Source organism: Eptesicus fuscus, chromosome 9 (assembly GCF_027574615.1).
Source record: "Eptesicus fuscus isolate TK198812 chromosome 9, DD_ASM_mEF_20220401, whole genome shotgun sequence".
NCBI classification, from domain to species: Eukaryota; Metazoa; Chordata; class Mammalia; order Chiroptera; family Vespertilionidae; genus Eptesicus; species Eptesicus fuscus.
Window position 1 is genome coordinate 38,778,408 of NC_072481.1, and position 12,128 is coordinate 38,790,535.

Sequence of the window (12,128 nt, forward strand, 5' to 3'; positions counted from 1 at the left end):
ACAGATCAATAATGTGAGAAATTTAGGTATGATTTAAGGAATGGAAGAAATGTGGCTGACAGTGAAATAGAAACAATCACATTGAGTATAGATTATTATTTTTCCTAAAAAATATGGTTTGTATCGACAAATAGTAATGAGGTACTAGTTTATGATAAATCAAATGGTTTATACTTTAAAAACATAGGAAAATGTTCAGTTTTAAAATCCTGTTAAATACAGGGCATCCCAAATATATGTATACACACTTTAACAGCTGATAGCGCAATTTTGAAAATGAAATTATTTTCATAAACACTGCCTTTATAATTATTCAAAGGGTGTATATACTTTTTTGGGGAGACACCCTGTATATCTATGTAAAAGTACTTACATCCCAGCCATTTTTTTCAAGTCTTAAGATTTGAATTTCAAAACACATTTTTTGTTTTCAACATCTTTCAACCTCAGAAAAGGCCAGGTACTGAAATAACAGCACTTATACAGTATTCTGTATTAAAGATTTTAGGACTCTTTTATTTATATTATTACATTGCAGCCTGACAACAACCCCTGTGAAGTAGACAAGGTGTTATTAGCTGTTTTACTAATGAGAAAATTGTGACAAAGCAGAACACTTATACCTTGAGCTGTACTGGTAATTGTACTGTGAGTATAAAATGGTTGCACTATGTATTTTGGAATTAAATTACACCCAGTTTAAATGTACAGCATCTTTTAGAAGTTATAAACACTTGTGTACTCATATTAGAAGCACACTAACATCTGTACAGCTGACTAGGTAGTTCCATAGGCATGATTGCTAACTTCAGATGTGGCTCATTGAGTAAGTGCTCAAATGCTAAAACACACTTCCCCATTCTCCGAGCCAGCAGTAAAATAGACATGGAAAGATAACCTTTTGGGAGTAAAATCAACTAAATGTGGAGGATTTGTTTGTTTTCTCTTCTGAGTTCCTAATGAATGTTTCCACCATCTCATTTTGACATGTAAACTGATGGGAGCAGGACCAGTATCTCAGAACTGGTTCTCACTTGTGCATGGTACACTGGATGTGGATCTTCCTAAGGTGAACAACCTTGAGGCCTAAGAAAAAATAGAAATATATTTTGAAATGTAGACAGTGGAGTAGTGAGCAGGAGATTTCTGGGGCATTTCTTAACTTGTTTAATATTTATACGCTCTTTTAAAATGTTTATAAATATGCTCTGTAGAGCTGGATAACATACTCAGGAGACAATAATAGACAATAATAAAGTCTCTTCCAAAGTAATCCTTATAGAATAGGGTGTCACATATCTAATTTTCAGATGTTTTCCTGAATTGTAAATAAATTCAGTAGTGTTACCTTGAAACTAATGTATACAACAATGTGTTAAGTGTTTAGAATTCATTATTTGAAGTATAAAATCAAACGACTTACTTGAAATCTAGATGTTCAATTAGCACATATCCATCTATAGAAACAAAAATCACTTTAAGTTATAGAGATAATGCTTTGAGATTTTTTTTTAAACAGTGACATTTTGGGGCCAATAACTTACATTTGCCTTTAGAATTGCGGCATATCACTAGATTTTCTTCAGTGACATCAATGACATCCAGTTCTTCTCCAGGGGCTATTGGCAAATCAAAGATCCCATTTCTTGAATTCCTGGAACACGCCACTGCTGTGTTGATGACAGTAATCTCTTTATCATACTGGAATGAGAAATCACTAATCAGACAGTGCTTACATCGTTTTCCTTTCATTATAATAAAAGCAATGGAGGAAATAATATAGTAGTAACCACAAAATAAACTCAAGATGCTAGATACTAATTTGTTAAGGGAATAGAAAATAATAGCAAGACAATCACTAAAAGGAAAGTTATTTAAGGAAATAATGATAAAATGCCACAATCTTATATATGCTTGGTATGATCGCATTTTCATTGTTTTCACATCCATTATCTAATTGTGCTAGAATGCATTCTGGTGAATGAGAATGCTGTAACATAGTTATACATTAAATACTGTGGATAGTAATATTAATCGTTCCAAACCCAGGAAGGGAGAAGGTTACAAAAAAGGGTGGAGGTGGGAGAAAACCCTCTTAGAATTTATAATGTTCTTACATACTCTCCACACTTCCTCTCTGGGTGGATTTATATATTTCTATATATAGCTAAAATAGTAAGAATAGGTGTGGAGACAATTCCCACTCTCCTTCTGTGGTCAAAGACAGGCATTTGTGGGAAAAAAACAACCACAAATCTGATTGATATTGAGCAATTCAGTATCTGACATTAGGGGTAACTAGCTGGCCTATACATTTATAGGTACATCACCTTCTAAGTATTGAGATCCCTTGACTGAAAAAAAAAAAAGTTCCAGAATATATAGCTTATACTGACAGGTGTCACTTTACCAAATTTGGGTGGCCAAACTTCTCCCTTTGCTCAGGACAGTGTTTATTTATAGATACTTATTATTTAAGATGAGGTATGCCTCCTTCCATTCTCAGATTCTCCTGAATTTGGATGATGAATTGTAAGATCACCCTACACCAAGTGGGATCTGATCCACGAGATTTGTCTTACAGAGTAATGGCTTCTTAAGTGATTTCTTACCCTTTCTAGTCCACTGTTCACTGTGAGTACACAGTGATTTCCTAAAAATGCAAATCAGATTAGGTCACCACTCCTCACTGCTTTCAGGATGAGATTAACATGTCTTAGCTTGATATTCAAGGTCCTTTGCACGTTGTCATTCCCATGCCCCCATTTCTGTCCCTTTTATTGAAGCCACATCAAGCTATATGATAATCCTGAATATACCACATACCTTTCATATTTCCATGCCATTGCTCATGCTGTTTTCTCTGCCTGGAATACATTCCCCCTCCCCACCCCCCCGCTCTTAACCTCCCTGCATGAAGACTTTCATCATTTACTGTTCTAATTGCATTTTGTATATACTCCTGTTACAGCATTATAATAAACATTTGTCCTATAAAATGAGAGTGTATTGCTTTTATTCATTCTTGTACCTTCAGTGCCTGGCACAAATAGTTTATTATTTGAGCTCAATAAAAGTTATTAAAATGGCATACTTTCTTTTTTTTTTTCTAATGGGATATCAAGGAAGGCTACCATAGGTAATGAGGAGGGATGGAATTATACACATATGGAAAATGGAATTTCTGTCCCATCTGAGTCCAAATACTGTGTGTGTGTGTGGCAGGGGGCGGGGTGGGGGGCAATGGGGTGAGCGGGGGCAGGAGGATCACTAGATGGGATGTCTGGGGTTTTGTCAACAAGAAATTTTATGGGTTTTTCAACTATGACAATTTGCAGGAGACAGTTTCATGCCACAGTTTAATAGTATGAAACTCTGTACAGCAAATTCATGTGTCTTCATGACATGAAGAGTTGTATATTCCACTTTACAGAGCCTTAAACTTTACCCACCTGGTAATGGGGAACTTTTGAAAGTTTTTAGGCAGAGACATAACTTGTACAAATTTTATGAGCAGGATGCACACTCTGTCTCTCGCAGTCCAGCGACTGGCACATGGGAGGTGTTCAGTAAGTACCTAAGTTAATAAATTCTTACTGTGGTCATACATAAAGCCAGAAGGTAGGATTGTTAGAGCTATTTGGAATTATGGGAAAATGCCCACGGACTCAGTGACAGGGTAAGAGGCCAAGAGCTGCAGAGGCTTCACCCACTTCTTCACTCTTCATGTGTTTGTTCAATGTCTCTCTCGTTCACTGAACAGTATGTGACCAGTTTATGTTGGGAGCTGGGGAGCAAATCTGAGTGAGACAAAATCTCTCCTTCAAAAGGGACTCAAGAGTTTTAGTTCCCAATGGGCATGTGTGCATAGGTTGTAACACCGTTGATCCGTGTAACAGGTGTGTGTGTAATGTGTGTGCTGAGGGAGTGACTTCACCTGGAGGAATTAGGCAAGAGTGGGTGACATCTGGACTGAGCACCTTAGGAGTTTTTCCAGGCAGAGGAAGTAGCATATACAAAGGCATGATAATCCAACAATGCATCAGGAAATCATAAAAATACCAGCTTTTTAGTCAGAAATCATGTCTTAGGCAGGGGTGCAACATCCTTTCAGAATCTTTATAAACAGAAGTTTCTAGCCTGTAATAATGTTGTTTTTACCTTCAGAGGAGAACGTACCTCAAATCTTTCTCTAAAAACTTTTTCTCTTTCCATTCTCTTTTCTAAGTTTTGCTTCTTGGTTCTGAAGAAATTTCTAGGCGATAGACTGGCAAGAAAAATGCAGGTAGGGTTGAATGTACTATCCTATATAATAAAAGGGTAATATGCAAATAGACTGAATGGTGGTAAGACCGGTTGCTATGACATGCACTGACCACCAGGGGGCAGACACTCAACACAGCAGCTGCCCCCTGGTGATCAGTTAATTCCCACAAGGGAGGCACTGTTCAGCCACAAGCAAGGCTGATGGCTGGCATGTGCAGTGGCCTGCCTCTTCGGCAGTGCTAAGGATGTCGGACTGTGGCTTAGACAGGGAGCGGACCTAAGCTGCAGTTGGACATCCCCCGAGGGCACCCGGACTGTGAAAGGGTGCAGGTTGGGCTGAGCACCTCCCCCCTACCAACCCCCAAGTGCACAAATGTCATGCACCAAGCCTCTAGTATAAAACTCTTAAGTTTCCAAATTTGTAAAGTTGTCCTATTTCAGTAAAAATTTAGGAATTTTTTTGTTTATAATTTTATATACATTTTACACACAAACCACAGCACATTGTCAAAACAACTGAACCAAACGATACCAGTTCTTTCCCCCTTCAATTAACCCTTTTTTTTTTTTTTACAGCAAGATAACCTTGAATAACATCTAATTGGTTATAAACAATTTGCCCTAGCCGGTTTGGCTCAGTGGATAGAGCGTCAGCCTGCAGACTGAAGGGTCCCAGGTTCAATTCCAGTCAAGGGCACATGCCTGGGTTGCAGGCTTGATCCCCAGTAGGGGGTGTGCAGGAAGCAGCCAATGAATGATTCCCTCTCATCATTGATGTTTCTATCTCTTTCTCACTCTCCTTCCTCTCTGAAATCAATAAAAATATATTAAAACAAACAAAAAAAGAAAAACAATTTAAGTTACACAAGAAACTTCTCTGAATCAGATTCTCTGAAAGAAGAAATGTACGGAACATTATAAATATCCTCACTCATCCTCAGATTACTAGAAACCAGTTAGAATAAATGGCTCACATATTGTGGTTTTCCAGGTTTTGAAATCTAATTGGGGAATCAATCAGAGACCTTTCCAGTTTGCTGAATTATTACGGAGAAGACAGAATTATGAAAATAAAGCAAGATGTCACAAAATATATGCAACAATTTCAGGACATAAAAGTGGATAACCCTACAGTAGAGGCTGACTATGCTTTTACTTCCTTTTCCTCCCTCCTGCTCTTCATTTGGGGGTTGGAGCTGCATTTCAGTTTAATGTACTGACAGAGGCAAACAGTTTATCAGTTTTATTCAGAAGCATTACTTAGATGTTTCATTCCACAGTCACTGCCATGTTTTAGGCAATGGCAGTTCTCATCTGATATTCAAGGTCCTTTGCACATTGTCATTCCCATGCCCCCTCTGGTCTTTCCTTCTGCGAATCTACCTGCAGACCTGTCTTCAGTCATCTTTCTAAAATTTAATTGACCGCCTCTCTCTTGCTTAAACCTTTGAATCTGTCTCTACGGCCTCAGAGATGAAGTCCTAGTCCCATGGTACACAGGGCACTTTAGAATTTGGCCACAGTCTACCTTCCAGCTGCCCTGTCCCTGCTACATGCAAAGTCCACGTGGGGCATCTTACAGGTGGGCTATCCTACCCAGGACTTCAGACCTGCCACATCCTTCCCAGCTTCTCTGAAAACGTGCTGTCTTACATTAATAAAGGGATACTGAAAGGATTGTACTAATAAGGAAAGCATTTTTTATTGGTGGAATAAATTGGTAGAAATTATTCAAAAAAAGAATCAAGAGCACATGGAAATTGATACATCCATCTACAGGAGTAATGATAACCTCAACATACTGCATTTTAAAATTTACCACATTTTCAAATTTACTGAGTTGAGAATAAAAGTAAACTATTATATCAGTTTGTTGTAAGAATTAAAAAAGCACCAGAAAATGGTTTCCTAAAAAGACTTACATGCAGTCATTAAAATACTAAGAAGCTTTCTGTGGGGTATGGGCAGTAAGAAATTCTATTTCCTCTCTTGGAATTCTGTTTTGTTATGCTATGAAGTTGAAGGTGGGAAGTGCTTTCTAGTCTGTGAATACATCTTTCCTACTTGGGAAAAATAAATTACATCAAATCTAAACCCAAAGAAAATAAATTTAAAGGAAGGGTCATTGTATGCTGTCCTCTGAGTTTAAATTTAGTATAGACTAATGTCTTATTTCTTTTGGGGTGGCCCCTTGTAGGACTTTTCTAGACAGTTTTCCCAATGCAGACAGACCATACAGTGTTCCCAGCATAATAACTATTTAGACAAGGATTTCCCGAAGACATTGGTTAAACAGTGGGCCTCAGATCTGCCCCATCTCCTAGTAACTGAGGTGAAGGCTAGGGCACTGAGCACCAAGTCACCACCCAAGACAGTGAAAAACATTGCCTCCCCTTCTTCCCCCCGCATCCAACTGGGAGCTTGAATCACATGAGTGAAGGTTAGATTTTGAGTTGATAAAACAGTTTTTTGTAAATTCACACTAATGTAGACATAACTAGAATTATATTGTATTTTAGGGAAGTCAGTCTTACGATATGATGCCTAGTTTCATATATGTTCAGACTGGCATATTATGTAAGGTTTGTCTTATAGGGGGAAAATCTTTTCAACCTTAAAGAAGACTGGAAGGTTTTTGCTGTTTGATAAGGGCTGGTTTGAAATCGTTCCTCACTCCCCATTCACCAAAAGCAGAGGTGATGAAGATAAATGTGTGCTGCTCTTTACATGTTCATATTCTGTGTCTCTTCTAATCCCCTCAACTGTACCATAATTTAGGTGTTGTAATTCTCATTGTGCAGATGAAGAACCTGAAAATCAAATGTCTTGACGGCCTAAGTGCACACACCTGGTGAGAGGTATAGCACGTAGCGGAGAAGCTGTAAAGAGGCACACCTGTGTACTTACCTTTCTGATCCTTGAGCATCTGTCTTCTCTTTTTTCCCCTTTGGTTTAAATAAGTTAGGCTTCCAAGTTTTTACTTTATCTTCATCCCTAAAGAGGAAAATATTTTTGAGCAAGTCAATTAAGATGGAACTAAAACAGTTATGGAACCATCCGTTCTTTCTGGGTAATTGTTTTACCAAAAAATATTTAAAAGTTATCTGGAAGTATATTTTGATTCTATGGCAACCTCAGATAGCAAATATTTTAGGTTTTGCAAGGCCTAACATCTCTGGGGTAACCACTTAACTGGGCCAGTGTGACTGTATTTACAAAAAAACAAGTGGCTGGCTATATTTAGCCCACAGACCACAGAAAGCTGACCCCCTGATCTGTGGCAATCCACTTTGGAAACCAGCAGCAAGCGATCAACCTGCTTGTAATCATACTTTCTCTCCTTTCTGAGCCTGTTTCTGTGCCTCTAAAACATGAATAATAACATTAACCTCCACGATGAGAAAAAACAAATCCAACTAGTGCTTAGCATTAGCAGGGAAGGAATTAGGGAGGGAGAGGGTATTGTAGAAAGAACTGACACTTTCTGAGAACCCATGTGCCAAGCCTTATGCTTTTACACATGTTAACTGACTTGTTTGTCACAGTAAGCATCCGTTAAAGTCATCATTCATAAAGGGTTACAGAGGAAATAGTGATCAGAGAATATCATGGTCACAGAAATAGGGGATTTGAACCCATGTGCCTTTGCCTCAAATCTATGTCATACCTGCTGCTTCAAAACGTGTTTTTTCTTTTTCTTTTTTTCTTTCTGGTATGACAAAATTACCAGCATCTCCATCATTGATATGAGCAAAACAGGATCCTGCTCTGTCAACCATCTGGTGTCTGCACATCTGAACCTTAAATAACTCTTTATCGGGTAAATAAATTAGAACCACAGGGTATTATGTCACAGGGATTTTTGAGATTTTCAGAGACCTTGTGTCACTCTTCCCTTCAGATTATGGTCACAGGTGTCCAACAGAATGTCAAGGACTCAGCATTTGACTGGCTAGGGAGATGCAGCTTAGAAAGTCTTTTAAGAAGCCTTCAAGGACTTGTGGAGGGAGCTCCAATCCCTCTCTCCTTTCAACATCTGTTGCCTTTGAAGTCTACAACATGAAGCTCAGTAATCACTGTTTTTCTGTCTAATGGCCAACTGTTTCATCTCTCCACTTCAGATTCCCAGAAAATGGGATCCAACCATATATTCCAGTGTGTCTATGCCAGGCATACAGCAATGCTTGGTAAGAATGGGCATGGCTGTTTGGAAGGGGCTACAGCTGTGAGGGCAGGGAAGGGGCAAGGCAAATGCCTACTTAAAAGGTTATTGTCTTTACTAATAATAAAGCAATATATTCTGAGTATTTAAATAACAAAGCAGAAGTATAAAAGAGACAACATAAGCATGATCTGACCTTTTAAGGACATCTTAGTTTCCTTCCAAACATTTTCCAAACCCTTTCAGAAACTGAATGGAGATCATTCCGATACATACAATTTTTCATTCTGCTATTTTTCAGTTGTTATAGTGCAAGCATTTTTCCATGTCATTGAAAACTATTTAGTATATATTTAACACATATGTTAATGTTTATGTACAGTACTATACTATAATCTATATAAAAGCCTAAGTGACTGGCTGACTGGCCAACTGGCTGGTAGCTATGACACACACTGGCCACCAGGGGGCAGACACTCAGCGCAGGAGCGTAAACCACGGGCATGGAAACATGGTACAGACTGATGAATCTTAGAGTGGGGGAAGGTGGGAAGAGATTAACCAAAGATCTTATATACATACTAGAGGCCCGGTGCACAGATTAGTGCACTGGTGGGGTCCCTTGGCCTGGCCTGCAGGGATTGGGCTGAAACTGGCTCTTTGACATCCCTTGAAGGGTCCCAGATTGTGAGAGGGCACAGCACAAGCCGAGGGACCCCACCGGTGCATGAATCCATGCACCAGGCCTCTAGTATACTTATAAAATCATTGGCTATTTGGGTGGTTTTAAACATCTCATTTTTATAAATAACCATGACACAGATATTTTTGTGCATAATTTGTTCTTTATGTTTTTTTTGGTGTTTTTTTTTTTAGTAGAGCTAGTTGCTTGCAGTAAAATTACTGGGTTAAGTAAAGGGTCTGGGCATTTCAGATACACATTGCCAAATTATCTTCCAGAAAGATCACATCATTTTATACCCATGCTAACCATGTGAATGTTATGGTCAACTTTTTGCCTCCTTGTCAACTTATTTTTGCTTTCCTAGGGATCAAGTTAGAAAGCTTAATGAACTTGGCAGGATAAGGACTGCTATTGTCATATCACAGGTTAGGAAATTCAGGTTCAGAGAAGTAAGATAACATGCCCAGGTCCCACTGGTGCCAGCCTCCTTTTCAAGTTCCCCTGTCCCTTCTTTTGCTGACTCCCTAGGAGATATTCTGATGAACAAAAGGCAGTGAGACATAAAGCAGAGGTCCAGGTTACCTAGCTAGGGACAATTTAATCCAGAGTGCTTTGGGGTACTCCTCAACCGAATACCCACCAGGACATGACATGCAAACTAGCCAAGCTTACAAGAGCTCAAATACCATCTTCGCTCGCTCTTCTCCTTCCAAATTCTGCTACTCTCCATCAGTGTCATGTCTGCTACAGATGCCTTTCATAATTGGTTTCTCTGAGGCCACACGGAAGATTTACTGTCACATAAAAATCAGTCAGACTCTGTTGGGTCTAAGCGATTTGATCATTTGTTCATGAAAGATTCCTCATGTACCTACCATGTCTTAAGTGCTATATCAAGAGCTGGGTAATGGAGATGAAGATGATATGGTTTCCATCAGAGGAATTAACAAATTCCACTTAAATTCTCTGAAATAACTTCTCCTTCATTCTTTTCACCACCCTAGAATACATTTTGATCATCTTTCAGCTGAGTGATTGTAATGATACTTTTTTTTTTTTAATTTGGGAAACATTTATTTTCCCAGATCACCAGTCATTGATATGAGTAGCACAGCACTATAGAGTGTCTCTTACATCCTATGGAGAACTTCAAGCAGGTCACAGCATTATGAGCTCCTGGCTTAGGTCCCACAAGCTTTCCCTGAAATGACCTAGATAATAACATGCTAACATATGTTCTACTCTGACTTCCTCTGCAGTGTTCTGTGGAGGGCTGGGTTACTCCCGAAAGGCAGCTCTGACTGTATTGCCTTCTGGCTCAGAGTTCTGCACATCCTCATTTGGCGGCAGAGAGTAAGGAGAACATTCTGAAGGGCCCTCCAAATTCAAAATGCTGGATCCTGGATAATGTTTTTTTTTTCTTTTTCTCCTTTTGTCTTAAATTACTAAGGACCATACCTAGTATACTAACAGCCCCACAAATCAACTGAAACCAGACAGAGAGCAGTAAGCAGCATGCAAGCATAGAAGGCAAGTCTGTCCTGAGGAAAATGCTAGTGTCAGCCCCAGCGCATTCCAGAAGACTGAAATTTAGGTCAACGACAAGGTAGGAAATAAGACAGATGATCATATTGAATTTTTAAAAAATGTTTTTTACTTATTTTAGAGAGAGAGGAAGGGAGAGGGATCGAGATATAGAAACATCGATGAGAGAGACACATCGATCAGCTGCCTCCTGGGCATGTGCCCTGACCAGGAAGTGAACTGGGGACCTCTTGGTTCATACACTCAACTACTGGGCAACAACACCAGTTGGGCCATACTGGATTTTTTAAAAAGCCAAATTCAGCTCTATGTTATTTATATGAGAGACAATGAATGTGAATATGCAAAACAAAATTAAAAGATCAAACATGTATACTAGGGAAATACTAATGAAAATATAATATCGGGCACATCACTTCAAGACAGAGAATCTCTAGGAGACACTAGTGAAGAACGCTAGCTGGGTGAGCCTGGGCAGGTGGCTTAACCTGTGCCTCAGTCTCTCTTCTATAAAATTTGTATAATAGTGTCTACCTCACAGGATTGTTGTGAGATTGAATGAGTTAATGCATATTAAATATATGAAACAGTGACTAACCCACAGTAAAAGCTATATACATATTTTTGTTAATAGTATTAGGGATAGAAATGGTTACAACATAATGAAGAAACATTTAATTTACTAGAATATATTTCAAATTTCATATGCAATTAATAAAATAGAATATATAAAGCAACAAATGCTAGAACTTTTGGAAAAAACTGAAAAATTTGCCATCTTTGTGTGATATTTCAACAAATTTCTTTCAAATGTTGATGAATCAAGCATCTAAAAAGTCATATTTATGGAAGATTTTTAATAAGAAAATTAACACATACTTGATTTAAAGTACATAAATTGATCCCTGTATAAAAAATTAGAGAACTCAAAAAAAGAGAAAAGTAATATATTTCTAGCGTTCACAGAACATTTATAAAAATTGACCATATACTTGGCATAAGTCATGTCTCAGAACATGTTAAGGTACTGATATCAACTACTGTCTCAGACCACGATGTGCTGAAGATAGATATGACATTGGAAGGATCAGAGAGCATGGAAATAGGTCTTCAGATATTGGACATCTGGTGTGACAAAGGCCGTGCTGTAGGTCAATGGGAAAATAGAGACCGCTCAACCCTGCCAGGACATTTATTCTCATGGAAGAAAATTTAATTAGACCTCTACTTCCCTATAAATACAAAAATCCATTCAGACAGATCTAATGTTTAAGCGTAAAAGGTAGAACTAACAGTTTTAGAAGATAAGGAAGAACATCATATAACCTTGCGATAAATACTTTTTTAAGAGATAAAGCAACAATCATAAAGGGTAAACTGATAAATTCAAACACATTAAAATTAAGCATTTGTGTTCATCAGAAGCAACAAGCTTGCCAAAAACCTGTTTTCTAGTTACATAGTGCCCCC

At 38.3% G+C, this 12,128-nt stretch overlaps 1 protein-coding gene across 1 annotated transcript in view; it reads right to left on the reverse strand.

Annotated features, from left to right (window-relative positions):
* Nucleotides 1-1,007: 1,007 nt before the first annotated feature.
* FYB2 (FYN binding protein 2) overlaps nt 1,008-12,128 on the reverse strand; it is a 58,294-nt gene continuing 47,173 nt past the window's right edge. Inside the window, 5 exon segments of the mRNA XM_054720749.1 lie at nt 1,008-1,086; nt 1,424-1,457; nt 1,545-1,701; nt 4,180-4,267; nt 7,174-7,260. Coding sequence (XP_054576724.1) covers nt 1,065-1,086; nt 1,424-1,457; nt 1,545-1,701; nt 4,180-4,267; nt 7,174-7,260 — 388 coding nt within the window. The 3' untranslated portion in view covers nt 1,008-1,064.